The sequence below is a fragment of the Aspergillus viridinutans genome (genome assembly GCF_018404265.1).
Source record: "Aspergillus viridinutans IFM 47045 DNA, scaffold_9, whole genome shotgun sequence".
Lineage (NCBI taxonomy): Eukaryota > Fungi > Ascomycota > Eurotiomycetes > Eurotiales > Aspergillaceae > Aspergillus > Aspergillus viridinutans.
In genome coordinates this window covers 721345-747811 of record NW_025091225.1, presented here as the reverse complement: position 1 = coordinate 747811, position 26467 = coordinate 721345, and the positions used below count along the sequence as shown (strand labels likewise).

The window sequence follows — 26467 nt, the reverse complement described above, 5'->3', positions numbered from 1 at the left end:
GGGCAACTGCATGAGCAGGGCCTTCAGCGTCGAGAAGCCGAACTCATCAATAATAATGGAAGAAACTGTCCTGCTTAATTCTTTGTGATTGTTTTGTGTCTTATCGTTGTGTGTATTTGACAATCGAGACCAGATCCAAGCAGGTCTTCTACTCCACCATCATGGCCATGGTCATGGACACAAACACCAGTCGGCAATTGAGGAAGTTATCCGCCGTTTGTCCAAGCTAATGTCAATCCTGATAAATGCCACGAGTGCCGGGACTGGGTGTTTGCTGCGAACACAGCACAATAGGGACAGTTTGATACGCGCTGCGGAATTATAGTAGGAAAGATAGACGATTGATAGGCGTAGTCACCTGAAGATAGGAAAATTTGGGATGATTCTCTCAAGATATAGACAGATATGTCCGGGGAGAAGCTAGCTCGGCAGATCCGCCAATGCGAGGCGTTGGTCGGCAAAGCGTAACTCTATAGTCGCTTACTATTGCATGATTCCGGATAATGGAATTGGCTAATGGCATACGGAATGAAGCCCGAGTGCTTACCCCATGCTCCACTTGAATGCGGAGAGAAGTAGAAGCAAGTACCACGGCTCGCCTATGGATTCATTCTGCCCAGCATATCGAAGAGATGGGCAGAGACTGGCGACGGCAATTGGACCCTCGTATCTTCCTGATACTCATTGCAAAGGCTTACCCCGCATTGATAAGCCGACAAGCATTATTGAATTTTGGTTCTTTACCCAGAGACAGCGGCTGTTTGATCTGTCATGGTCTTGTGGCTGGAGTACCGCGGTCTTTGCCGGCATATAATAAGGACTGTCATTCTGTCATTCACACAGGTGTATATTCCCCCTACTGGCAATCAAGAAAGATATTATGGCAATCCCCATACCCAACATTGATGAGATCAAAGCGTCCATCGACGCAACCCTGGACAATCTCGAGTCCCCCTTGCGAGAGCTCAACCAAGAGGTATTCCGCTCAGAACTCGACCTATTTCAGCTAACTGCCCGATTTCTCTAGATATGGTCAAACCCTGAAACCGCATACCAGGAGCACAAAGCCCACGAGACCATCTGCGCCTTTCTCGAAGCCCAAGGCTGCACTGTCACCCGCCACGCCTATGGACTCGACACCTCCTTTGAAGCAGCTTGCGGGTCCGGCGGCCGGCTGATCAACTTCAATGCAGAGTACGATGCTCTCCCTGGGATCGGGCATGCCTGCGGGCACAATCTCATTACCACGAGCAGCGTGGCAGCATTCCTGGCACTGTCAGCCCTGGTGAAGAAGTATGGGATCCCTGGACGGACGCAGTTGCTCGGGACACCGGCCGAGGAGAACGGGGGTGGGAAGACAAAGTTGATTGAAAAGGGAGCGTACAAGGGAGTCGATATCTCGCTTATGGCGTAAGTATTCACCTTTCCCTGGCTTCAGAACTGACAAACTAGTCATGCTGGACCTAAGAAGCTCTTCCCGGGTGTTGACTCGGACGGTGTCGCCGGTGTACTCATGAACGCACGCAAGGAGATCCACTGCGAGTTTACCGGCAAGTCCGCGCATGCTGGGGGTAACCCCTGGGACGGGATAAATGCGCTGGATGCTCTCGTTAGTGCGTACAACAACGTTTCTGTGCTGAGGCAGCAGATGGAGCCTGATGAGAGGGTGCATGTCGCGTTCACGGAGACGCCCACTGTGGCCAATGTCATTCCGGAGCGGACCAAGGCGTACTGGCAGGTGCGCAGTCCGACGCTGAAGGGGCTGGATCGGTTGATGGGAAGAGCCAGGAATTGTATCGAGGCAGGGGCGTTATCGTCGGGATGTCGCGTCGATATTGTCGAGTATGTCTTCTAGTGTTCTTTTTGACAGGTGCTAAAGTGCTAATTATGCAGGGATCAACTGTATACTGATATCAAGATCAATGACGCCCTCTGCGAACGATACCAGACTCACATGGCTCGTTATGGACGGAAGATCACAAGAGCCACGACAAGGTCTTGACTGGCTCTTCAGATATCGGTACGTTTTGGTCCACGAGCAAAGACAACGGCTGACTCTGTAGGAAACGTGAGCTATCTCGTTCCAACACTGCATGCCATGTTCGCCGTTACGGACCAGGAAGGCTCATTCCTTCACCACTCTTCGTTTGCTACTGCTGCTGGGACAGATACTGCGCACGCGGAAGCAGTCATTGTGGGCAAGTCTCTAGCAATGATCGGGTGGGAGATTTTGACAGAAGAGGGGCTTTTTCAGACGGCAAAGAAGCAATGGGAGATTGCCATTCTGGAGTGATCTCTGGATTAGCAATGCTATTCAGGTTTTTTGACAGTTGATCCAGTTGATCCAGTTGAGTTATGCTCTCTTCTGACTCAGCTTGCAATTCCTCTACTTGCATCCGAACATTTGTCGCTTATCGACTTGTCTTCGATGTCAAGATATCCTCTGTCCTCTCGAGCCAATCATCGCGCCATTGGCAGCATTAGTAGAGTATGAGAATAGTTCTTCACTGGTATAGTGTATCTGAACGCACTGTATTGCTTTTCTCGCCCCTGAACGAGTCTAGATCCTGTATAACCCTATTTGAGACTTTTAGTGCTACCTGGCAATCCGCCGACTATGCAAACAGTCTAAGCAAAAACAACTGTCTTGTGCCCATTAAGCAAAACCCTCCGCTCGGTCACATACTTGACCGCCGTCGCCAGTACATTACTCTCGACATTGCTGCCCGCATGCGTCAACTCCTTGGGACTCAGCGCATGGTTCACCCGCACCACATTCTGCTCGATGATCGGGCCCTCGTCCAGATCACTCGTCACAAAGTGCGCCGTGGCGCCAATGATCTTGACACCCCGGTCATACGCCTGGTGGTAGGGCTTCGCGCCCTTGAAACTCGGCAGGAAGCTGTGGTGGATGTTGATGATGCGCCCGGACATGGCCTCGCACAGCATCGGCGACAGCACCTGCATGTACCGCGCCAGCACGACCAGGTCGATCTGGTGTTCGCGGACCAGCTCCAGCACGCGCGTCTCCTGCTGCTGCTTCGTGTCCGGCGTGACGGGCAGGTGCACGAAGGGCACGTTGTAGGTTGCGGCGAGGGGCGCGAAGTCCGGGTGGTTGGAGACGATCAGGGGCACCTCGATGGCGAGCTGGCCGGTGGATTGCCGGAAGAGCAGGTCGTTGAGGCAGTGGCCGATCTTGGAGACCATGATCAGCACGCGGGGCTTCTGGGCGGCGGGGTGGATCGCGAAGTCCATGGCCAGGGACTTGGCGGTTGGTTCGAAGGCGGCGCGCAGCTCGTCGACGGTCAGCTTGGGGTGCTCGTCTGTGACCTCGGTGGGGGAGGCGGAGGCGGCGAAGTGCATGCGCATGAAGAAGCGCTTCGAGGTGGGATCGCCGAATTGCGATGAGTCAACGATGTTGAGGTTGCGCGCGACCAGGAAGGCGGTCACGGCGTGGACGATGCCGGGGCGGTCCGGGCAGGAGAGGGTGAGGATGAAGCTGTCCATGATGTTGAATCGAGGGGGAGTGTTGAATTGCAGTGGAAGCAAAGACAACGGACGGTAGATAACGGTAAGAAGACGGGGAGATCCGGTCGATGTGGGAATTTATGCAGCAAAAGGGAAGAAAACCCCGCGCCGTTTTCGGCGCTGACTAAGGTGGGGCTGATCGATAAGATTAGGGTTAGCTGTCATTTCCCGATTGAGCATCATCCTTAACAAGCTATCAGCAGTGTAGGTGTAGCTGTTGTTTATCATATTGCTTATACTCGTAGCTCATGAGGAGCTTCTGTATTATCAGCTATAAGACTTGGAATATGTAGAGATGATATTCCATGGACATATCTACCAGGGAGGAATGTCATCCCAAAGATATATCTAGTCCTTGAATACACTAAATATATACTTCGCAGAGAAGGTTTAAACTCAAGCTACTCAGACTCTCTAGCCGTCAGAATGAGTGAGAAGGGTATATAAGAAATAGCATTGCTTGCTTAGATGTAGAATGATGTACACATGTTGCTAAGCGCTAAGAACCATCCGCAGTCTTCATTCTATTCCTGCATAATCGTTTAGAGAAATTGTATGAACGGTTCCTTGTCATTGATTTAGATGAAAATAAGTAGTATGCTACTTTATTCTCCAAGTCAAAGAATTAAACGATCAATCATCTAGTCAAGCTACACACGATAAAGATTCAGGTTTATCATATGGACGTCTTTGGAAGAATAGTTCTATTGAAAATAATAAAGACGATTTCACAAGCAATGAAGGGCATACACCCTCATGATCTGAAGATATTTCCCAACCCGACAGATCCGGTCGAATCCTCCGTCTTGTCCAAATTGTTCAGATCAAGCGATCTCAACCTAAGCGATTCCCCGCATCTTCAGGCCAGAATACCGTAAAGAGCCACCTGCAGTGTCTACCGGTTCTGAGTCCTTGCGGTCAAGGTCTAACTATACCCACATTTCTCACCGAACACACTCCGCCAGAGACCTTTCGGGATTTAGGTTGCAAGAGCCGACAATCCAGGCGGTAGCACCATGTCAACGCCAAAGGTGCCCTTAAAGGGTCTCGAATTCGCAGCTTGTGTTTGGCTGCTAAGCTCACTAAGGTTAATTAGAAAGTTACCCCTCTCGTATCGACCATTCCCATTCTGACCGCCTGAAACAGGTTGATCGAACTTCATTTCCGGGCTCGCCTGTTGCCACTGCGGGGTTACCAGGTATACTTCCAAGTAAGATTACTACAGAGTGATGTGGATGTTAGTGTCAGCTTGACAAGCGGTGATACCTCAGAGTTCCGGTCATTATGGACTGCGTGAGTTGACGGAGGGTCTGGTTTACTGAGCAGGAAACAGGACGATTGAAGGAAAAACTGAGGGCGAAAAGATAAATATTACTCCGTGGGCCAGGGGGAATAAGTGCACATGCACTATAGAGGCTACCCATGTTCTACGCTGCGACGTGGGCGCTTAGGTTACTGGCAGTAAGTTAGCGGGGTGCGGACTGCGGAGTCAGTGGTTGAAGGATCAGGAGAAGTGGCAAGTCAGATGAGTCTGGGATCAATCTCACTATCTGGGCGCTAAGGCAGGCCAAATTGGACTCGCTTGCTGGTCACTCACAAGGACTGAGATCCTTCCGGTTGGTTGATGAAACAATCATACCTATATAGTGCGGATATTACCGGACGCCGGACAATGGTGACTGGTTATGACAATATCATCAATCAGATGACGGATATAGATTGATAGAGACCGGATATAGCAGATTAAGAAGCATGTGGTATAGGTATCCTGACTCCAAGTAAGTGACCGGGATCCCCGTTAGGAAACAGAAGGGCCATTCAGCATTCTTAATTTGGGCAGAAATCATTCGGAGGACAGGAGGAGAAAACCTAGCGACTTGCCAGTTAGAGAAGAAGTAATAACTGGCCACGATATGATTGCAGAATCTGTGGCGTAGTGCAGTTAATTTAAAGGGATCAGCCGCCCAAATGCCGAGGAACAACGAGGATGGCCTGCAGTCAGCGTCACATCAAGCGATATTGGACAGTCGATGCCCGCCGCTTTTCAAGGAGCTTAGATCACTACCTAGTCCGGGAATACTCCTGATGAACCGGCCACGTCAATTCATGGTCAGGACACGCACGCACTAAATCTCCTGCCCGTCATGTCTCTACCTACTTTTGTCAGCTCACCGGTTTATAATGTACCCATACTATGGATCATTCAAGCATTCCCCTAAGATGGCGTATGTCATTCCGCTATACGTTTAATTGTGATGCCTCGTTCCTCTTTCAGTTTCCGTGAGGTAATTCACCCTCGGACAAGACTCCTGAGAATGACTCCAAGCCGACTAGATGAAGAGCGTTGGAAGATATCAGGGAAAGGCATAACCCAAGGTGCTTGATTATGCAGAGTGAGACTTCAAGCATAATGTATCATTCTATGAGTTCTCAATGAGCTCCAATTCATGCTGTTTGCCGCGTTTTGGGAGTAGCTGTTGATATTGATCTTCGGTTAGAGCTATATATGCATGAATGAGTAGCGCATCCCATACATAAGTGCAACGCTAAAACCCTGTAACAGTTACGGAATGAAGGTATCCAAGAGCAGCAAGGCTGGAAGATCCTCACTGGAGGGAGAGAGCGCCTGAAGTTGTCGGAACAGCTGGAAAGTAGGCTCTTTACGAATATGCCAACCTCTCCCATTTGACGACTAATTGATTGTTGCATGGGATCTCCACACCTAATGCGAATAGATTTGGGCATGATGTATTGCGTGAGAAAGGAGCTTGTAAAAACCGAAGGGAAGGGGTACATATGCAAAAGAGAGCGTCATTCCTTCCTTCATAGCATGGCTTGTATAGGGCAGTTTGAGAGTTCATGGCACTAAAAGCTTCATATCAAATAATAGTACCAGCAGCGTTATTCGTAGGCCATTTCACTTGTATAAGCTTTGCTTAACTCTTAGGTGGTGAAGACAGGGAGACAAGGTGAAGTACGCATATATGCAAATATGAAATACAGGTTGCTTGAGGGAAAAGTCCGGCTTGGCTACACAGTTTATTCAACTGATTAGTACGGGAGAAAAAAATTGATCTAGTGCTTGATAGGTGCTTTGGCTGCTCCAGGGTTATTTCCTGACGGGTTAGGATACGCACTGAGCACGCATGCCCACGATCAGGCAGTTGATGCTTGAGCAAAAAGCGGCGGTGTAACGGACCGAATCAGGAAAGAGAAACCCCTAAGGTTCTGCAGAAATGTAATACGACGTAGTAAGGAGTAACGAGCACGGACTAGTGTTGTCTCCTAAGATGCTGCGTAACCGCTGACCTCACGGATATTTAGCCGATTCCTGATCGGTCAAGGCACTGCGCCGACTAGCTGCTAGTCGAGGTACCGGAGGCGAAAGGCATCAATCACATCTCATCTCGTTTGCACTAGTTGACTGAACTCTGTAATTTCTTCATGTCTTCACCCGGGGAATCGAATTTTCCCCATGGGGACATACAACGGCATACGGTCCGCAAAGCCGTCGACGGCGATGTTGAGCGCTTGCTGCAGCAATCCATGGACGACTTTAGCGGATGAGTATGTTGAATCTCTTCAACTCGTTCTCATGCTCATAAGATATAAAAGCAGGTCTACCTCTGTTCGAATCTCCTCTTCATCCTCATCCCTATCACTCCCTCAACCAGTCAACTCTTTGACAATCCATCACAATGCTGGCCACTACCTTCTCCTACCGCATGTACAAGAGCGCGCTCATCCTGGCCGCCCTTCTGGGCTCTGGTCAGGCTCAGCAGGTCGGTACTTCCCAGGCGGAAGTGCATCCCGCCATGACCTGGCAGACCTGCACCGCTGGCGGCAGCTGCACCACCAACAATGGCAAGGTGGTCATCGACGCCAACTGGCGCTGGGTGCACAACGTCGGCGGCTACACCAACTGCTACACCGGCAACACCTGGGACACGACCCTCTGTCCTGACGATCAGACCTGCGCGTCCAACTGCGCCCTCGAGGGTGCCAACTACCAGTCCACCTATGGTGTGACTGCCAGCGGCAACTCCCTCCGCCTCAACTTCGTCACCACCAGCCAGCAGAAGAACATCGGCTCGCGTCTGTACATGATGAAGGACGACTCCACCTACCAGATGTTCAAGCTGCTGAACCAGGAGTTCACCTTTGATGTCGATGTCTCCAACCTCCCCTGCGGTCTCAACGGCGCTCTGTACTTTGTCGCCATGGACGCCGACGGTGGCATGTCCAAGTATCCAACCAACAAGGCCGGTGCCAAGTACGGTACTGGTTACTGCGACTCGCAGTGCCCTCGCGACCTCAAGTTCATCAATGGTCAGGCCAACGTCGAGGGATGGCAGCCCTCCTCCAATGATGCCAATGCGGGTACTGGCAACCACGGCTCCTGCTGCGCGGAGATGGATATCTGGGAGGCCAACAGCATCTCTGCGGCCTTCACCCCTCACCCCTGTGACACTCCTGGCCAGGTGATGTGCAGCGGCAACGCCTGCGGTGGCACCTACAGCACCGACCGCTATGGCGGCACCTGCGACCCCGACGGATGCGATTTCAACTCCTTCCGCCAGGGCAACAAGACCTTCTACGGTCCCGGCATGACCGTCGACACCAAGAGCAAGTTCACCGTCGTCACCCAGTTCATCACCAACGGTGGTACCGCCAGCGGCACCCTCAAAGAGATCAAGCGCTTCTACGTGCAGAACGGCAAGGTGATCCCCAACTCAGTGTCGACCTGGTCTGGTGTCACCGGCAACTCCATCACCAACGACTACTGTACCGCCCAGAAGAGTCTGTTCGGGGACACCAACGTCTTCGCCAAGCACGGCGGTATGGAGGGCATGGGCGCTGCGCTCGCCCAGGGCATGGTCCTCGTCATGTCCCTGTGGGATGACCACTCGGCCAACATGCTCTGGCTCGACAGCAACTACCCGACCACTGGCTCCTCCACCACCCCCGGCGTGGCCCGCGGCACTTGCGACATCTCCTCTGGCGTGCCCTCCGATGTTGAGAGCAACCACCCGGACGCCTCCGTCGTCTACTCCAACATCAAGGTCGGCCCCATCGGCTCTACCTTCAGCAGCGGTGGTTCGGGCGGAACTACCACCACCGCGCAGCCTACGACGACCACTACCACTGGTGGCAGCACTGGCGGCACCGGTGTCGCTCAGCACTATGGCCAGTGTGGTGGAATCGGATGGTCCGGTGCAACCTCTTGCGCGAGCCCATACACCTGCCAGAAGCTGAACGACTACTACTCTCAATGCCTGTAGATAGTTGACTTCCTACTCTAGCTAGCTGGGAGCGGGATTGACGTTGGCTGCTTGAAGAAAAATGGTTTACTATTACCCGACTAGTTGAATTCAGTGTTTCAATGCATTTATTTTCTTCATTAGTTTCTCTTTGTATTTCCTTTCATAGGACTAATAAGCCTCGCGACCCTTAATACGCAGCGTCCGCATCAATCTATATTCCATCCAGCTGATTGGACCATACCTGAAGAACTCACCCTTAGCAAGTCTCATCCCTGACTAGTCTAGCGCTTGCCGTAATATAGCCTGTACGAGGAGTCATCTGCTGCAAGGTATTGTGTTATCCCCTGCGCCTGCATATCCTTTTCTCCGGGGTCACTTGCCGGTTTCTGGGGTGCAGGGTGGCAGCGTGACATTGACACGCAGGGATGCCATACGAGCCAAATACCTTAGGCCTTGGAAGTTACTCAAGCGAAACTTGGAATTCAGGCAAATCAAGCTATTCTCCGCAAAGGAGGACTCGGGGTATGCGCTACGGGCCACCCCCGCAGCTTCATTTGCGTCGTATTGTATACGCGGATATTAGCCTAATACCAGAATCGTTGATTTGTATGTGCATTGTAGGGTAGCGACTCCTGTAATTTACTTGTTTAATCTATTTGCTCATTGTAATACTCAAGGGATATCACCTGTAATACTGAATTGATCATGATCAGTCCCTGGCCTCATTGATGCCGGCCATTCGAGCTAGCCTAGCGATCCGGACTGGGTCGGATCATCCTCCGACAGTCGACACTCAACAGCAGTCTACTTGCAGAGTAGTCGGGGTAGTACCCGTTCGGTCGCTTCGTACAGTGGCTGTGAGCCCTGCAGGACATGCCCTCCAATTTGGGCGTCGCCACCTGCAGGGTAGACGCCATGCAATCTAGTCCCGGAGATTACACCCTCAAGTACCGTGACGAATCCGTTAGGCAGTCCTGACGGGCTCCGTTCCGGTTTGGGATGGTTTTTCCTTGTAGACATGCAGACCTGCCGAAAGTGTCGGGGTGCGGTCCGAGGGGCCGTCCTGATGTCTTGTTGTTTGGCCGTGATGAGTATATATACCTTCATTGTGAGCCGTGCTTGTCTTTCAGTGGATAGTTTGATAAGTAAGGATACAAGATGAAGGCTTCGACTATTATCTGCGCGCTTCTCCCCCTCGCTTTGGCGGTGCCCAATGCGAAGCGGGCTTCGGGGTTCGTTTGTATGTCTCCCCCTTTCCCTGTCTGTTACGAAGCTGACGGTTATGGATAGGGTTCGGGGCGAACGAGTCCGGCGCCGAGTTTGGAGAGACCAAGTTCCCTGGCGTGCTGGGGACGGATTATATCTGGCCCAGTGCGTCGACGATCAAGACTCTGCATGATGCGGGGATGAACATCTTCCGCGTGGCCTTCCGGATGGAGAGGCTGATCCCGAACACGATGACGGGGACTCCTGATGCGACGTACATGAATGATCTCAAGGCGGTTCGTATGCGGTCTGGATGTTGAAAAAGTCGCTGACCAGGCTAGACTGTCAATGCGATTACGAGTCTGGGGGCGTATGCGGTGATTGATCCCCATAACTATGGGAGATAGTGAGTTTCTTCCTTTTGCTCTGTTAGACGTTGCCAACGGGACAGTTACGGCAATATCATCTCATCGACTGATGACTTTGCTGCGTTCTGGAAGACCGTGGCTGCCCAATTTGCGTCCAATGACCATGTCATTTTCGACACCAGTATGCTGCCATCAATGTTGAAACGCAAGGACAAGCTGACGAGACGGACAGACAACGAGTACCATGACATGGACCAGACCCTCGTTCTCAACCTCAACCAGGCCGCCATTAATGCCATCCGTGCTGCCGGCGCCACCTCGCAGTACATTTTTGTCGAGGGCAACTCGTGGTCCGGCGCGTGGACCTGGACTAATGTCAACGACAACCTCAAGGCCCTCACCGACCCCCAGAATAAGATCGTCTACGAGATGCACCAGTATCTCGACTCAGACGGGTCCGGCACCTCGGCCACCTGCGTGAGCTCCACCATCGGCCAGGAGCGCGTGCAGTCCGCCACGCAGTGGTTGAAGACCAATGGTAAGAAAGGTTTCCTGGGCGAGTTCGCCGGGGGCGCCAACAGCGTGTGCGAGTCCGCTGTGACGGGCATGCTTGACTACATGTCTGCCAACTCGGATGTGTGGATGGGCGCTGAATGGTGGGCAGCTGGCCCCTGGTGGGCGGATTACGTATTCAGCATGGAGCCGCCGTCTGGCACTGGCTATCTGAACTATCTTTCGCTGTTGAAGCCGTACTTTGTCGGTGGTTCGGGTGGCACTCCCCCAACTACCACCACGACGACGACTACCACTACCAAGCCGTCTACGACCGCTACCACTGGTGGTAATCCCGGCAGCACCGGAGTTGCACAGCACTGGGGTCAGTGTGGTGGAATCGGATGGTCTGGTCCAACCTCTTGCGCCAGCCCATATACCTGCCAGAAGCTGAACGACTACTACTCTCAATGCCTGTAGACCTCCATAGCACATAGCATCTCTTCCTTAAAATTGATTGCCCTTCACTTCGCCTCTAAAACCTTGTTGTAATAACTTCAAGCAACCAACTCCTCCACACTCTTCATCTCCCTCCCATTATTCTCCCCCACATCCAACGCAACCAACACCCGACTCACACAGTTATACGCCGCCACCCCCGTCGTCAACTCGACAATCTCCCTCTCATTCAGCCCAACCGCCCGTAAGAGCTCAAACGTCTCCTCCTCGACCCTCACCCGCAGCGTCATCTCATCCGTATACCGCACCACCGCCCTCTGCACCTCACACAGCACACTCCGCCCCAGCGCTTCCTTGCCAGCATCGGTAATCGTCGCCTCCACCTCGCGCACCGCCCGCAGCTCGTCGGCCGTCACCCCGTCCTTCAGCGCAAGCGGCGCGTGCGCGTTCCACTCGTACACGGCGCCGTTGAGGACCGCCACGCGGCAGACGGATAGCTCGAGGAGCGCGCCTGGGAGGATTGTGCGGGTGCGGATGGCGCCTAGGAAGCTGTTCCAGCCGTCGGCGACTGGGGGGGAGTGCAGGAGGGAGAGATCGAGGGGGATGAGTGGGCGGGGGTGTCTGCGGGCGGCGATGCGGGCGTAGATTTCGGTGGTGGAGGGGTCTGCGTCGGGGGGTGGGGTGGAGGGGGCGTATGGCAGGCGCATTTTGGATGTAGCTTTTGTTTTTGGCTGGTGTGCGGAGTGTGCGAGGGGTGAAGTCTCATGGAATGTGGTTTATAGGGTATTAGAGTGAATATCAGAGTTGAATGTGTAGATGATGTCAGGGAATTGAGTTTAGCCGCGGGTATTGTTTCTTCCTCGTTCTGCACTGCCGTCATCGAATGCCGTTCCCCGCATGAAGTATGGAGAGAATTATCATCTCAATGTAGTCCAAATTTATAGAATCATGTTATTTTTGAATTGATCTCTGCCTCTGTCAACACAATGAAGCATCACTTGGTGATAGGCACGTGGACGCCGCCAGGGCGGCTGTACACCGTCGCATTCGACGACGAGGCCTTGACTTTGGAATTGGTCAAGAAGACCGAGATTCCAGAGGACGAGCCGATCTCCTGGTTGACCATTTCAGTATGTATCCAAGCACTTGAATAACATTCACTAATGTTGTCCAGCATGACAAGAAAACCCTCTACGGAGCTGCCATGAAGAAATGGAACAGCTTCGCCATCAACAGCCCAACAGACATTGTACATCAAGTGTCTCATCCTCTTGCTGGTCACCGTATGCACTTTTCCTACCTTTGCACTGTCTCATGCTGAGCGCATCTGCAGCTCTGGCCCCCAGTAGCGAAAGCAACACCCGCGCCATCTTCGTCCTGGCCGCGCACAAACCCCCCTACAACGTCTACGGCGCGCCCTTTTACAACTACGCTGGTTACGGCAACGTCTTCTCCGTCGACTTCTCTGACGGCCGCCTGGTCAAGAATGTCCAGAACTACGAGTACCAGGAGAACACAGGCATCCACGGCATGGTCTTTGACCCCACAGAAACCTACCTCTACTCGGCCGATCTGCAGGCCAACAAGATCTGGACCCATCGCAAGGACCCCGAGACGGGCGAGCTGACCCTCGTCGACTGTCTCGAGGCCCCGTCGCCGGATGACCACCCCCGTTGGGTCGACATCCACCCCAGCGGCAAGTATCTGTACGCGCTGATGGAGGCGGGCAACCGTCTGGCGGTGTATGTGATTGACGAGAAGCGCCATGTCCCTGTCTTCACTCACATCACCTACCCATTGCTCCCCGCGGGTAAGTGTCTATGGCCATGACCATCGGTCCGTCCAATACTGATGATGAATAGGCGTCCCTCCCACGAACAAATACCGCGGTGACGTCTGCTTCACCTCGCAAAGCGGCGAGTACCTGTTTGCAACCACGCGCGGAACCTACGGCCGCCCCTGGACCGGCTATATCACGGCCTTCAAGCTGGGTCCTAACGGCAACGTTGAACGACAGCTGTTCATCCACCCCACCTCCAACAGCGGTGGTCACTCCAATGCGGTCAGCCCCTGCGACTTTAGCGATGAATGGTTGGCACTGTGCGACGACCAGGACGGGTTTGTGGAGATATATCGCTTCAAGGACGAGACCCTGGCCCGGGTGGCTAGGCTGGATATTCCCGAGAAGGGATTCGGAATGAATGCCGTTTGGTATGATTAATGATAGATATAGAATTGAATAGAGTGGATATATGACAGTAAAATCTCATCTGTTGTACTAGCAACGCAATGGGGGTGATCATACGACAGTCACGTGGCCGGGTCGATTTCGTCTCATCTTCCTTGTCAGGAGAACCCAATCTTCATCATCTACTCCATCCCATCCATCGCAGACTGAGAATGATGGGAATTCACTCATTTCGCCTTTAAAATGACGAGTCACGACAGTATTTGATAATGATGGCATGAGATGACTAACATTGAGCGGCATTGCCAGACATCGGTTCTCCGGTCGGCGGTCGAGATCGGCGTCGATTCCGAGGGGTCTGGGGTAGAATAGGCGTCAGTTGTAAGTCTCATTCCTGCCAAATAAACATCCTCGATCTTATTTACTTGCCTTTGTTTATTGTCCATCATACTCTGTACTCACCGGTTGTGGTTATTCTACAGAACTCACAATGGCGACCCCCGGCCTGCTCTACGTTACAATGCAACCCCGCCCGTCTCTCCCCGCGGCCCAGTTCCACGACTGGTACAACTCAGAACACGGTCCGTTGCGTCTACGCTTGCCCTTTGTCACCAATGGCTTCCGGTACAGGGCCACTGATGGACTCGAGCCGGAATGGGTTGCTCTGTACGATATCACCGACATGGTTGAGCTGACCCGCGAGACGTACCTGGCTCTGCGAGGCGACGGCATCAAGACCACACGCGAGAAAGCCACCATGGCTCAAATTGCCGTCGATCGCCGACTCTACGACCTGTTAGACGATCAGAAGGCCCCCGACTACCGTCCTCTTGAGGATGAAACCGACACCGCCTCCGCTGGCTCTGTGCTCATTGCCGTGTCCGTTGTCGTTCCCGCCGACCAGGAAGACGAGCTCAACCGCTGGTACCGCGAGGAGCACTTCGATATGCTCTCCCGCGTTCCTGGCTGGCGTCGCTCTCGCCGCTTTGTCACAGCAGCCATCGACCCCAACGCCCCTCGGGAGTTCCTTTCGCTGTACGAGTACGCGGCAAAGAACGGCCTCGAGGGCCCCGAGCACAATGCTGCCAAGAACAGCCCATGGAGCAAGCGGATAAGCGAGATTGCCATCAGCAAAAAGCGCCGAGTCTACGAGTGGGCCTACACATTTGGACCGGCCCCGCGGGAGCTCGCCTCCCTTGCCTCCAAGGACGTCGTCGGGCCGTGGCACTCCAATGACAACCTCACCCGGACGTATCCGTCGCCCACGCGGCCTGCAGTGGAGTCATATGTGACCACCAAGGACGGCGTGTCGCTACCGTACCGACTCGAGGGCAGCACCGATCCCACCGCCCCGGTCATCGTCCTCAGCAACTCCATCCTGGTCGACTGGAGCATCTGGGACGGTTTTGTCGACGCCTTCCTGTCCAACCCGGAAAACCAAAACTACCGAATCCTACGCTACCTGACGCGCGGCCGCCTCCGCGACTGCGGCGAGACGCCCATCACCATCGATGTCCTGGCATCGGACATCATCGCGCTGCTGGACGCGCTCCTCATCCCGCAGGCCACACTCATCGGCGTCAGCCTCGGCGGCGTAACGGTGCTGAACACGGCACTGCTGTACCCCGCGCGCGTGACGCGGTTCATCGCCTGCGACACGAACAGCTCGGCGCCGGAATCGAACCGCAAGGCATGGATGGACCGGCACGCGATGGCCGCCAGCGAAGGTGCCGTGTCATCTGACACGCAGGAACCCATTATTGGCGAGCAGCTGGCGGAGGCCACCACGCGGCGGTGGTTCGTGCCCGAGACGTACGAGACGCAGCCGGAGGTCGCAGCGCGGGTCAAGGAGGTGGTGCGCGCCAACAGCCTGGAGGCATTCCACAAGGGCATGCAGGCGCTGTGTGCGTACGATGTGCGGGAGCGGATGGCGAGTGCGCGCGTGCCGGGTCTGTTTGTGGCGGGCGAGGGCGACGGCGTGCTGCCGCAGACGATGCAGACGATGGCGAGTGACCTCAACGGGGGTGCAGAGTTGAAGATCATCCCCAAGGCGGGTCATCTGCCGATGGTGGAGCAGCCGCAGGCTTTTACAGAGGTGGTCAATGGTTTTTTGCATCTGTAGCTTGCATATTATGTTTATAGCATGCTATGGGTAGAAAGAATTAAATAATGACAAATGAACTTCATCATACATTACTATACATGTTCCCTCACGCTGGCCGACTTGGCCTCGGAGGTCTGCGTCACCTCAAAGGTGCGGTGGATGCCCAGTCCCATATCGCCGCCCTCTGCCGCCGGCCGATCGGAATTCAGCCGCTCCTCGCTGCTGTTCTCGTTGGACCCTCTCCACGGACTATCCGGCGCATGCACGGTCGTCACGGTCGTGACCAGTTTATCCGGGCGAAATCGACCACCGGCATCCGTATCCAACGATCCCAGCGGCACGGGACGGTCACGACTGGGGCCGAGACGGCGCGAGGACGACTGGCCGGGCATAGGCGACATGTAGTCGTCGGTGGTGCTGGAGCCGCGGATCAGGCGCAGCAGGGGGCGCAGGGTGGCCAGACTGCCGGCGGAGATACCCAGGCCGACCTCGATGTTGGACCAGAGGGCAATATCGACGGTGGCGTCTTGTCGGCGGTTAGCAGAGCCTGTGGTCCAGGATGAGAACGAACTTACAGAGGAAGTCGGGATCCGCAAAGGTGCGGACCCAGGGCATACGGATGATCACGGCGCAGGAGGCACTGCATTGCATCCATTGTCAGTTTGGCTGCGGCTGAGGTGACCTGGGAGTGGGATGGACATACATGCAAGCCATGCTCAGAATACCAATAACCGCAATCTTCGTCTGCCAGCGCATATGCAGCTTGCGCACCATGAAGATGGGAAGAATGCCGACGGTGAAATCGCACAGGGCGGCAACGGCGCTGTAGACGTAGGTCATGGCGATGATGATGTGGATGTTGATGCAGGAGCCGGGGATGGAGGGGTCCAGGGCGGTGCGGGTCCAGAAGTACGTGATGGGCCTGCACTGCAGCAGCATGATGAGCATAAAGGCCATGCCGGCGATGGCCGTGAGTGCGATGACACAGTAGAGGATCCAGATGTGGAGGCGTTTGACGGTGATGCGGCGCAGGAAGATGCAGACCGAGACCTTGCAGCCGACCGAGGCCCAGCAGTAGGCGATTTCGCAGAGCCACCAGTACTTGCCATCAACCATTAGTTGTGTCCATTCAAGAAATGAAGAAGAAAATACCTCCATGGCTGTGACGCGCTGATGGGCCGTGAGGTTAGCGAATCTCCCGCCGGTGCCGTAGAGGGCTCCCCCGATCATACACCCGCAGAACATCATATACCATAACTATGGGTCAGGGTCAGCTCAGCATTTCGAGAGATGCAAAGGAGGAATACATACCATCGCAATGACCATGGCGCCATCATCCCAGCCAAACGCCTTGACGATAAACAGTCGGACATAGCAGCGCAGAATCACGGTTACCGAGGCTATGGCCAGGAAGACGGCCGCAACGACCTTGACCTCGAGACTACGGTCATCTTTGCTCGTAGTGCTCATGCTGGCTTGAGCATGTTGATATTATTGCAGTTGAGGCAAGTGGAGGGGAATCATTGATTCATATATACTAAGACAGGACTACTCCTCAGTCCCACTCAGACCACCAGCACCACCAGCACCACCACCGAGGCAACAGAATAGGAGAATTGCCTCCTATTCTGGAACTTTTAGCCTGGATCGGGACATTCTAGCGTCCCAGGAGAGTTTTTGGCAGTTTTGGCACTTTCACCGTTGGCACTTGTCAGTTAGCAGGGTTAGTCTCAGCCGTAGTCCGTTTTTGTTAGTCTGCTCCGTGCAGAGTCCGTCAGTGTAGTCGCGGTGATGGACATTGCCACTTGCCATTTACACTGCTTGCACAGAGACTAACCAGTACCTAGACTACTGACTAACTGTGGAGTCCGGAGAGAGCCTATAAAATATCCAGAAATGTCGGCGGAGGTTTCCGTTTGAAGCCTGCCTCATGGGCAGAAACTACTCCATGGTCCACACAAGTCAAGGCCTGAGCGGCAGTTTTCTTGGTTTCTAGAACGACAGGGGCACTGAATTAAGACTTGGACTATGCACGTCTATTGAATGAATCCGCCGAGATGGGATTGTCCAGTATGGCATGGCATTGGCAATGGCATAAGGCATGATGCTTTCCCGCCAAAAGTCAAACACAGAGTGCATTGACACTTTAGTGTGTCTGTGGCTGTTTCAGTAGAGAACTAGACCTGTTAGTTCCTATTGTTATTGGAGTAAAATTCTTCTCAACTACAACTGCTTGTATAAGATCATCCTCTATTACCAATGGCCACAGTCTACAGACCGAGAATCACCCTCATTGTGGGAAAGCATCCCCTCCTTGGCAAAGACACTAACCATCGTAATGCTCCACTGTGTCTCACTTTGGAGTCTCGACCGAGTCATGGACTTATTATTGCAAGGATAAGGATGATATCCCAAGTGTCTGCAATCTGCATACCCGAAATGTGGATGTAGGACTACCACTAGAGTGATCCTGCAAAAGTCAATTCTTCTATGCATCAATCCATGCATAGGCAAAGAGCATATTGATCCTTCGTTATCGTTCTTATCATCTTTATAATCATGCTTATTCCTCCTCATTTTTACCACTTACCATACTCCATTCTGTGTTCTTCTAGCGGGGCCAGCCACCTTGCTGATCCTCATTACCTAGACCGTTGGCCTGCGATTCTTTCCGGCTTGTCTTTAACAGGCTAGTGATCAATCTCAAGTCGCCGAACAACTAGACTATCGCCCATGATTCGGAATCTTTTTGCTGTTCATATCCTGGGGATAAACTCCTTCAGGGGCAGCTCAGTCCTGCTCTTGGTGGAGTCGAACTGTCGAACTCGTACCCATGTGGCTCGGACACATCAGCTCTCACTCCATAAAGTCTATTCTTGATAGAATTGAGCCTATTTACACATCGAATTCTATTCCCGCTGGATCCCTGGATACAGCCTCGTATTCAACCCTCTGGCTCCCTCAGTGCGCGTCCTCTTACCTGTTTGGGCTTGAGTTAGGGTGAAACTTCCAAGCTACTATTATTATTATTGATCTGCAATCATCCCTGTCCAGACCATCTTGATCTTCATCTTGACATGACCAATCGCTTGAACTTCGGGTTGTTCTGTCGGTGACCATGCAGTTGTATGAGCTGAATAGAGATGAAGCAACGGCGCCTTGGAATTACATCGCCGAAGTGAACTAGTAAAATAGTGTGTATACATTGGAAGTGTCTTTCGCATGCACTTGAGAGAAGACCTCGGAACACATGAACAACAAAGGTAATCCCCGATGTCGTGATGCTGGCACAACCATGACGTCGTCCGTCACCTATCTCCATCGACATCATGTCTTCGCTGAAAAGCAACGACAAGATCACAGCTCAGAATGGGCAGATTAAGCCCAAACCGCTGCTTCTCCCTTGGATACAGATTTTCATCCCCTCATCGACGAGTATCCCTCTATGCCAATGGTATGATCCCCTCGACCTACCACATCTCGCCACAACTGACAAGACCAGGCAAACCAGCGACCGAAGACGATCTGTTCGGGTACAACAAGGGCCGCTTCCTCGTCAATGAAGGATACGAGCTGGCGAAACGGTACTCGCCCTTTGACATCCGCGAACTCTGCCGCACGGTCTCCGCGCTGCCTCGCGTGGCCGGCTCGCCCATTACGCGGATCGAGAAGAAGGAGGGCGGATACAACAAGGCGCTGATGATGACCGCGGAGAACGGGACCAAGATCCTGGCAAAGATCCCGTGTCGAAATATCGTGCCTCGATGGTACGGGACTGCATCAGAGGTGGCCGTCTTGGAGTTCGGTAGGTTCTGCGTCTCGGCTACCTGGGGATGCTGACCGAGCAGTCAAATCGCACTCGACCACGCCCGTCTCGGACGTCCTCGCGTGGTGCGCGGACGACTCCAACCCTGTCCATTCGGAATATATCGTCCTGGAGCCGAGCGTCGGCAAGCCGCTCACCAAGGTGTGGGACAACCTGGCCGAGCACGACCGCGTGAAGCTGATCCGCAACTTTGCCTCGCTCGAAAGCAAGTTGGGAGCTAACAAGTTCCCCGGCTACGGTGCCCTGTATCTGCGAAACGCCCTGCCCCCGGCGCTGAGACAACCCGGCCGCACCATCGACGTGGACGAGACGTACTGTCTGGGCCCGATGTACCACGGCTCCTGGCCCGGGGGATTCGCAGCGAACCCAGACGACTATGCAAAGTACTCGGGGCCATGTACGTCCTATCTCTGTATCTGCTGTGCGGAATAATATACTGATGTGGCCGCGAATAGGGAGGACCCTCGCCGAGCTCGGCCGCGATCTCGTCCACCAAGGCATCTGCCAAGTACGCAACTACAAGACCTCCTACGCCGGCCGGGGCCCGCACTACGGCACGCCCGAGGAGCATCTCCGCGTCCTCGAGACAGTCCTCCAGGTGATGCCCATTCTCACGGAAGCTGTCCCAATCCGCCGCCACACCGATCCGGTCCTCAGCCACCCAGACTTCCACCCAGGCAACATCTTCGTCTCCGCCGACGACCCCACCGTCATCGTGGGCGTCATCGACTGGCAATTCACCTGCATCCTCCCGCGCTTCACCCAGGTCCGCTGGCCGCTGTTCCTCGCCCCGCCCGAAGGCTACCAACCAGGCACCCCCAACCCGGAACTCGCCCCGACCGACAACGACGACACGCAACAAGCGCAGGACGAGGCCCTACGCGCCAAATGCTACGAGGCCGCGCTCCTCAAATCCCATCTGGAATCGTACCTCGCCCTTACTCAGCCGGACGTCGCCATCCGCCGCCTCTTCATCTCCTGCCCCTTCACCTACCGCGACGGCATCCTCCCGGTGCGCGACTGCCTGCTCAAGCTCTCGCAGCACTGGGACCACCTGCAGGTCAGCCAGGAGTGTCCGTACCGGTTCAGCGCAGCGGAGGTGGCGGCGCACGAGCAACAGATGGCCGAGTACGAGGGCTGGCTGAAGCTGCGCGAGCATACGCACCAGCTCCTGCGGTCCAATGACGGCGGGTGGGTGCCGTCTGGCGTGGACTTTGAGGAGATCCAGGCCCGGCATGACAAGTTGTATCGCCGGTTTGTGGAGAGCAAGATGGAGCGCATGTCTGAGGAGGATGCCAAGAGGCAGTGGTTTTTTCGTGATAGGGGATAGCATCGTCATCTGTACTGTCATTCTAGCAGCGACGCGCTTGCTCTAAGCATGGATTCTAGTATCAATGTTGATAATATAAGTGAAATTCAAGTCGTGTTGCCATCTGTCTACTTAGCAGCACAGCAGTATTGTCTTGTCAAAGGGAAACGACTTGATTGAATAGCAGCAAACAGGATACAATCGCTCAAATACTCATGTTATCGTGCATGTCTTCTTCACTGACTCTCCTTCAGGCCTAGATACCGCCCTGTTTTGAACAATCCCCAGGAAGAAGCCATGTACATTCAACTATCAAGAACAGAAACTGACCGAACCATGTCAATTCGTCGATCTACTCCACCTTAGCCCACTTCTTGCTCAGTTCCCACAGCCTTTCCTCCTTCTCCTTGTCAAACGTCCAACTGCCATAGCCATACTCGGCGGCATCTCCATCCGAAGGACAAGGACGCACCGCAACGGACGCTCCCTCCAGATACAAGCCCCCCCGGCCCTCCAACTCACTGGAGGTCGCACCATAAACAGAAGTCGCGCACGCCTGCCCCATGCTAGACAGATACTTGCGCATCTTCTCATCATTCAGAAACGCATCCATCTCCGCCCGCGAGTGCTTCTGCAGATTGGGACTGACAAACGCGCCAGGATGCACACTGTACCCATGCAGACCCTGGGCTCCAAACAACCGCTCAATCTGGTTCGTCATGTAAATGTTGGCCGTCTTGCCAGACCCATACGCCAACCAGCCATTATAGTTCCCCTCGAAATTGATATTATCCAGCTGGACAGGCCCGTAGCGATGCCCCGCTGAGGAGACATTCACAACGCGCGAGTGGAACGCCGCGCTCGAACTCTGCAGCAGAAGATCCCTCAGACACCAGAACAGCAGAAAATGCGCGAGATGGTTCGTCCCGAACTGCAGCTCGAAGCCGTCGTTCGTGCGCCCCTCGGGCGTATTCATCACCGCCGCGTTGTTGATCATCACGTTGAGCTTGCTGCTGCGCTGGCGGAAGGTGTCTGCGCAGGCGCGTACACTGGCTAGATCGGTCTGGTCCATGTAGAGCAGGTGCACGCGCCCGGTATCTAGCAGAGAGCCCAGCGCCTCTTTGGCTTTTTCGAGGCTCCGGGCCGTCCCGTAGATGGTTGCCCCCGTTAGGGCCAGGACCCGGACGGTTTCGACTCCGAGGCCGGAGGAAACGCCTGTGATTAGGATGACTTTGTCGGCCCAGGCGTTGACGAGGTTTTCGTCCTGGATGATCTGCTCGCCTGTAACTCGGGAGTCACCGGGGCCGTTTAGAACCTCCCATCTGTTTCTGTCGGCGTAGCGGCCGGAGAGTTGGAATGGGTCGCGTGAGGTGAGGGTCATTTTGTGGTTGTTTTCGAGTGTGGTGATGAACTATGCTTCTGAAATACGGATAGGAGATAGATGAGAGGCTGCATTGGGTGGTGTCCAGTTATAGGTGTGGTCGCAACGTGTTTCCTTGTCTAAAGCAGTCTAGAATGGTATCCGAGCTAAGCACACCGTCGGCCGTCCTATTATATAGCCTCGTTCTTTATCCCCTTCGAGACTAGACGAGAAACTCGCCATTGGGCTTGATCTTGAACGTATTATTAATACTCCCTAGTATGACAACAACCTGGTCAATGCTATTGTCTTATCGATTTGGTGTATCCCTGCTGTGTTGACCCTACTGTTATCATTCCTACAGCTAGAGATGGTTGTCTGGACGCCTTTTAGTTGACTGGTTGGATATGTCAGTGTACACTCTCAAGAATCAAGATGGCTGCAGCATTGCACCACCTCCCAGCACAGATTATACAAAGGATTTCGAGATTTCTGAGCTTCCATTGCAGCGGAAAACACCTTCCGGAACCGCCAGATGCATATATTCGTTGCGACCGGCAGCAGGGTGACCAGCCAACCTGGTCCTCTTTGAAGCTCAGACACTGCTCTCGCTGTGTTTGGTATTTGTAACGACTTACGCAGCTTCTCTTATGAGGCGACTAATTGCCCCTTTACGGGATATAACAGTTCATACGACTGCCGCGATCACTTTCAGCTGTCAAATGCGGTGCGATATCTCAGCAGCCACCGCAACGCTCGAATCAGTGCATCTTCATCTTCGGAAGCGTGGTCACGCCCAGGATGGCCCAGAGCCCCGGGCTGTCTTCAGCTTCGAGAGTTCCTGCGCTGAAACATCTGTTTCTTAACTTGGACGAGTTCCACGCCGGTTTTGGGCATGGCCCTGCAGGGGATCCAGAGCTCCTCGTCCAGCTTCTTCCCCTTGCCATCACATCGCTACATCTAGCTGGCATATCACTGATGAGCTCCCTCGCCTGGAGGAGAGCCTGCTTGGCCTTGGTCATGCTGCTTCGCGCGGCCAGTTCCCGAGGCTGGCGCAAGTTAGGTAGACCACAAGGAAAAACTGAGTAGTGAGTGTATTGTGAGGGCTATGTTTGCAGCTGCGGGAGTTAACTTTGGTTATGGCAGCTGGCCGATAACCAAGTCCACGCTTAGCGACGGTGTCAAGTCACCCATCCCCAATTATGTCGATCCATTTCCGTTGTTGAACCGGAGGAACCTGATCTTTGATCTCTGGCAGTGCGTCTGCTATGCAAGATCCACGACAACGAGCTAAGTAACTACATCATAGCATTGAGCTTCACTGTCCCCTCGACAGGTGCAACCCACTCTCTCCGCTTCGCACAAAAGACCTCCATCTTGGGCTCCCACTCGCTCTTCGAAGGCCCTAGATCCATTGTCCCGGAGGTGATCGTCACCATATTAGGGCTTAGGGACTCGCTGCTGATGAACAAGGATGAACCACAGTTGGAGCAAAATGATCTCGACAACGGTTTTCCCGATCCCGTGCTCTTGTCCTCGTAAACCCTCAGAGCATCTTCTCCTGTAAGAACCTGTAGTTGCTAGAGGTGGATCAGCTAGGTATTCCTGAGCGGAGGGTGCGGTACGTACATCTTTCAGGTAGAGGCTGTTTGCCATGAAGGCAGATGCCGAGGCTTTGCGACAGCTCTCACAGTGGCAGACGACGGTTGTTTTGGGGGCGCCGGTCACTTTGTAGCGGACTGTCTGGCAGAGACAGCTGCCGGTCACGACGTCGGGGGCGGACATGGTCTAGATGCGGGCACGGTGGGTGTAGGCTGTAGCCTTTGATGGAGGATGTAAAAAAGGGAAAACCACTGATTCAATCTCGATGATATTCCAGTGACAAGACCATGTTGTAACTTTGATCAGGCAAGGCTGACATGGCGGGGTAGTTATCTAGAAAATGAGCGTCGCCGCCTAGCGTGACGCATATTGGTGGAAAATACTCGAAAGCTCTCGGAGATACCTTTCTGGAAGTGAGTCAAGTGACTGGAAAAGATAAGACGGCATTGTTGGTTTACGCACTGGATTGCGTACTTCCAAGCGGATAAGTCCACAGCTAATATCCCACACAAATCAGCTAGCTTAGCTACATGATATTACTGACACAATAGCGCAGTCATTATCTTCTGAAAGAGACATGAAGCAGTGTTGGTGACTGATTTAGCAAGGAGGCACTATACCTAATAGGAACACTAAGCCTGAGTAGCTGTATTAGGTAATTAACCTGAAAACGGGTAGCCTTATCTGGGAAGTTCAAAACAAAGGAACAACATAAAAAGTGATAGACTCCTCACAGAATGTGAACATCCTCCTCATTTCCAGCACTTATCATGCTGATATTACGATTATGACCCCAATCCCTACCTCACCCAGAAGTCGCCGACAACACCCAGAAACCTACCTAAATAAACAAAAATCGCAACAAAATGGCCAAAGAAAGACCATCGTCCGCAAAGACGCGCGCCACTCGTACCAGCAAGGAAGATATACTCATGAGCATCAAGCCAGAGCACATGAGCAACATCGCCGCAGGCAGGAAGAATCACGAGTACCGCGGCTACCTCCTCCCTTCTAGCGTCCGACGCCTTTGGCTCTACACAACAGCGCCCCTCTCGCGAATCGAGTACGTGGCGCGCATCTCGCGCGGCAAAACGCGCGGTGAAGTCGCCGAAGACGGTGGAATCGGCAACGCGGACTTTAATGCTGGGAGAAAAGTGTCGAAATACGCGTACGAGATTCTAGAACTGTGGAAATTGCGCGAACCGATCAGTCTCGCGTCGGCTATATCCAGCGGCTTCCTCAAGGGTCCTCCGCAGAAGTACTGCTGGGCCCCTGTTGCGCTGCTCGCGAATTATTCTCTTCCGAGACAGGATCATGTGTTTTGTAGAGGAGTTCAAGAAACCCCTCGTGAAGGGAGAGATAGATCCGGACCGGAGATGTCTGGGGATACGCCGAGTGTAGTTGGGAGGAGTAAAATATCTGATTTCTTCACGCCTTTGGGTTCGGATGGTTAGTAGGGTGGCGCAAATCTGGGTTCTGTTGGCTTGTATCTCGCGCATTAATCAGTGCTTTCTGGCGTTGGGTTACATTATGGGTATTGTTAAACTAATTTGGGTGGCCAAGTAGGCGCATTCCCCTTGATATCAGCTGCATATCTATATAATCGACAGTGTAGTTCCGGAAAAGCTTGTACGGTTGATCAACCCAGTCTTGTGCTTCCTCAAAAAGGGCCTCAATTCCCCCCTCGGTCTCCAGAAATGCGTCAGCATCCAGCAAGTACCGACGGCCGGCATCGATTAAGTATTTGTATCCGTTTTCTCGGATATACAGGCTTTTCGACAATTTGGCTCCGGACCAATCGAGTATCAAAGGCGTATAGAAGATGACCGGAGCATTTTCAGGATGCTCCAGCAGCCGCCACGTCAGCTGCTCCTGGTAGAAACCCGAGTAGTCAGATCCAGTACACATGATCCATGAGGTGTCCGTGTCACGGCTGCAGAGGAGAATCCTTATCAGGTTGCGGAGCGGTGTGTTGAACTCGAGCCGCTCGAGTTCGTGAGGTGATGTCAGGTCTATGTGATGCTCTCCATGGTCAGGACACACGAAGGTGATTCGACCGTCCGCATGATACTGATTGTTGATGCCATGTTTGTCTGCTAGTCCGCAATCCTTGTGTGGGCACGGCGCTCGAATAGCCAACTTGCCTGTCTCCGGGGACATTTGGGGTCCGAGAATCCTGTAACGCTCGACGAGACCCTGGAGGATGTTGGGAAAGGCCGGATTCGAACGCCAGAAACTCTGCGTCTCAAACTCATACGATACCCCTGAAAGTTCAGACAAGCGACTTAGAACTTTGGCGAATGCCGTTCGATAAGATTGAAAGCCCCCCGTCTGCTTTAGGCTTTTCTGATACTTCACGTCGTTAATGAGGAACTCCTGCCCCGGAGTCGGGGCGCTGTCCACGAAAATGAACTTGACCCTAACGTTCCGATCAAACCTTCTCTGCAAGGCGGCCGCGAGCGCAAAACAGGTCGCAAACGTAGTTATATTACCCACATGCGGGCTGCAGTTCGGCTGCGACCCGACATGCAAAGTCACTACCGGTTGAGGGCATCGGTTATCCAGATACGTCAGGAGGTTCTCCTTAAAATAATACGACCCAGCTCCCAGTGGATGGTGGGCAACTCTGTCATGCGGTATCATAGTGTGGAAGAAGAGCAGAGCGCACTGTAAATAGCGGGAACGCAAAGGATCAGGCCAGATGTACAGGTTTTCAAGTCATCGCCAGCTCGTCGAGGCCCGATCCGCATGAGGCCGCAAT

At 53.6% G+C, this 26467-nt stretch overlaps 13 protein-coding genes across 13 annotated transcripts; 7 read left to right on the top strand and 6 right to left on the bottom strand.

Moving 5' to 3' along the window:
* Window positions 1-880: 880 nt before the first annotated feature.
* Aspvir_009879 (M20 family metallopeptidase) lies at window positions 881-2293 on the top strand (the record flags this gene model as incomplete). Its single annotated transcript, XM_043273017.1, has 6 exons — window positions 881-976; window positions 1028-1410; window positions 1453-1842; window positions 1894-1961; window positions 2015-2020; window positions 2064-2293. The coding sequence occupies 6 exons, from the start codon at window positions 881-883 to the stop codon at window positions 2291-2293; spliced, it is 1173 nt and encodes a 390-aa protein (XP_043128952.1).
* Window positions 2294-2628: 335 nt separating this feature from the next.
* On the bottom strand, window positions 2629-3507 carry Aspvir_009878 (formyltetrahydrofolate deformylase; the record flags this gene model as incomplete). Its single annotated transcript, XM_043273016.1, has 1 exon — window positions 2629-3507. The coding sequence occupies one exon, from the start codon at window positions 3505-3507 to the stop codon at window positions 2629-2631; it is 879 nt and encodes a 292-aa protein (XP_043128951.1).
* Window positions 3508-7226: 3719 nt separating this feature from the next.
* cbhB (putative 1,4-beta-D-glucan-cellobiohydrolyase) lies at window positions 7227-8810 on the top strand (the record flags this gene model as incomplete). The annotated part of the gene is made up of 1 exon (XM_043273015.1): window positions 7227-8810. One exon carries the CDS (start codon window positions 7227-7229, stop codon window positions 8808-8810), a length of 1584 nt encoding a protein of 527 aa, XP_043128950.1.
* A 1140-nt stretch (window positions 8811-9950) lies between these two features.
* On the top strand, window positions 9951-11338 carry egl2 (putative endoglucanase; the record flags this gene model as incomplete). Its single annotated transcript, XM_043273014.1, has 5 exons — window positions 9951-10032; window positions 10083-10294; window positions 10340-10404; window positions 10450-10547; window positions 10599-11338. 5 exons carry the CDS (start codon window positions 9951-9953, stop codon window positions 11336-11338), a joined length of 1197 nt encoding a protein of 398 aa, XP_043128949.1.
* A 77-nt stretch (window positions 11339-11415) lies between these two features.
* Aspvir_009875 (carboxymuconolactone decarboxylase family protein) lies at window positions 11416-12024 on the bottom strand (the record flags this gene model as incomplete). The annotated part of the gene is made up of 1 exon (XM_043273013.1): window positions 11416-12024. One exon carries the CDS (start codon window positions 12022-12024, stop codon window positions 11416-11418), a length of 609 nt encoding a protein of 202 aa, XP_043128948.1.
* Window positions 12025-12303: 279 nt separating this feature from the next.
* Aspvir_009874 (lactonase family protein) lies at window positions 12304-13538 on the top strand (the record flags this gene model as incomplete). The annotated part of the gene is made up of 4 exons (XM_043273012.1): window positions 12304-12447; window positions 12492-12600; window positions 12651-13127; window positions 13180-13538. The coding sequence occupies 4 exons, from the start codon at window positions 12304-12306 to the stop codon at window positions 13536-13538; spliced, it is 1089 nt and encodes a 362-aa protein (XP_043128947.1).
* A 457-nt stretch (window positions 13539-13995) lies between these two features.
* Window positions 13996-15627, top strand: Aspvir_009873 (putative alpha/beta hydrolase; the record flags this gene model as incomplete). Its single annotated transcript, XM_043273011.1, has 1 exon — window positions 13996-15627. One exon carries the CDS (start codon window positions 13996-13998, stop codon window positions 15625-15627), a length of 1632 nt encoding a protein of 543 aa, XP_043128946.1.
* Window positions 15628-15701: 74 nt separating this feature from the next.
* Window positions 15702-17079, bottom strand: Aspvir_009872 (putative integral membrane protein; the record flags this gene model as incomplete). The annotated part of the gene is made up of 5 exons (XM_043273010.1): window positions 15702-16135; window positions 16185-16249; window positions 16313-16710; window positions 16762-16866; window positions 16921-17079. The coding sequence occupies 5 exons, from the start codon at window positions 17077-17079 to the stop codon at window positions 15702-15704; spliced, it is 1161 nt and encodes a 386-aa protein (XP_043128945.1).
* A 1899-nt stretch (window positions 17080-18978) lies between these two features.
* On the top strand, window positions 18979-20765 carry Aspvir_009871 (phosphotransferase family protein; the record flags this gene model as incomplete). The annotated part of the gene is made up of 4 exons (XM_043273009.1): window positions 18979-19063; window positions 19112-19414; window positions 19458-19832; window positions 19891-20765. The coding sequence occupies 4 exons, from the start codon at window positions 18979-18981 to the stop codon at window positions 20763-20765; spliced, it is 1638 nt and encodes a 545-aa protein (XP_043128944.1).
* A 331-nt stretch (window positions 20766-21096) lies between these two features.
* Aspvir_009870 (putative short-chain dehydrogenase/reductase) lies at window positions 21097-22125 on the bottom strand (the record flags this gene model as incomplete). Its single annotated transcript, XM_043273008.1, has 1 exon — window positions 21097-22125. One exon carries the CDS (start codon window positions 22123-22125, stop codon window positions 21097-21099), a length of 1029 nt encoding a protein of 342 aa, XP_043128943.1.
* Window positions 22126-23402: 1277 nt separating this feature from the next.
* On the bottom strand, window positions 23403-23889 carry Aspvir_009869 (GFA family protein; the record flags this gene model as incomplete). The annotated part of the gene is made up of 2 exons (XM_043273007.1): window positions 23403-23684; window positions 23734-23889. 2 exons carry the CDS (start codon window positions 23887-23889, stop codon window positions 23403-23405), a joined length of 438 nt encoding a protein of 145 aa, XP_043128942.1.
* A 683-nt stretch (window positions 23890-24572) lies between these two features.
* Window positions 24573-25160, top strand: Aspvir_009868 (uncharacterized protein; the record flags this gene model as incomplete). The annotated part of the gene is made up of 1 exon (XM_043273006.1): window positions 24573-25160. The coding sequence occupies one exon, from the start codon at window positions 24573-24575 to the stop codon at window positions 25158-25160; it is 588 nt and encodes a 195-aa protein (XP_043128941.1).
* A 91-nt stretch (window positions 25161-25251) lies between these two features.
* On the bottom strand, window positions 25252-26349 carry Aspvir_009867 (uncharacterized protein; the record flags this gene model as incomplete). Its single annotated transcript, XM_043273005.1, has 1 exon — window positions 25252-26349. One exon carries the CDS (start codon window positions 26347-26349, stop codon window positions 25252-25254), a length of 1098 nt encoding a protein of 365 aa, XP_043128940.1.
* Between the last annotated feature and the right edge of the window lie 118 nt (window positions 26350-26467).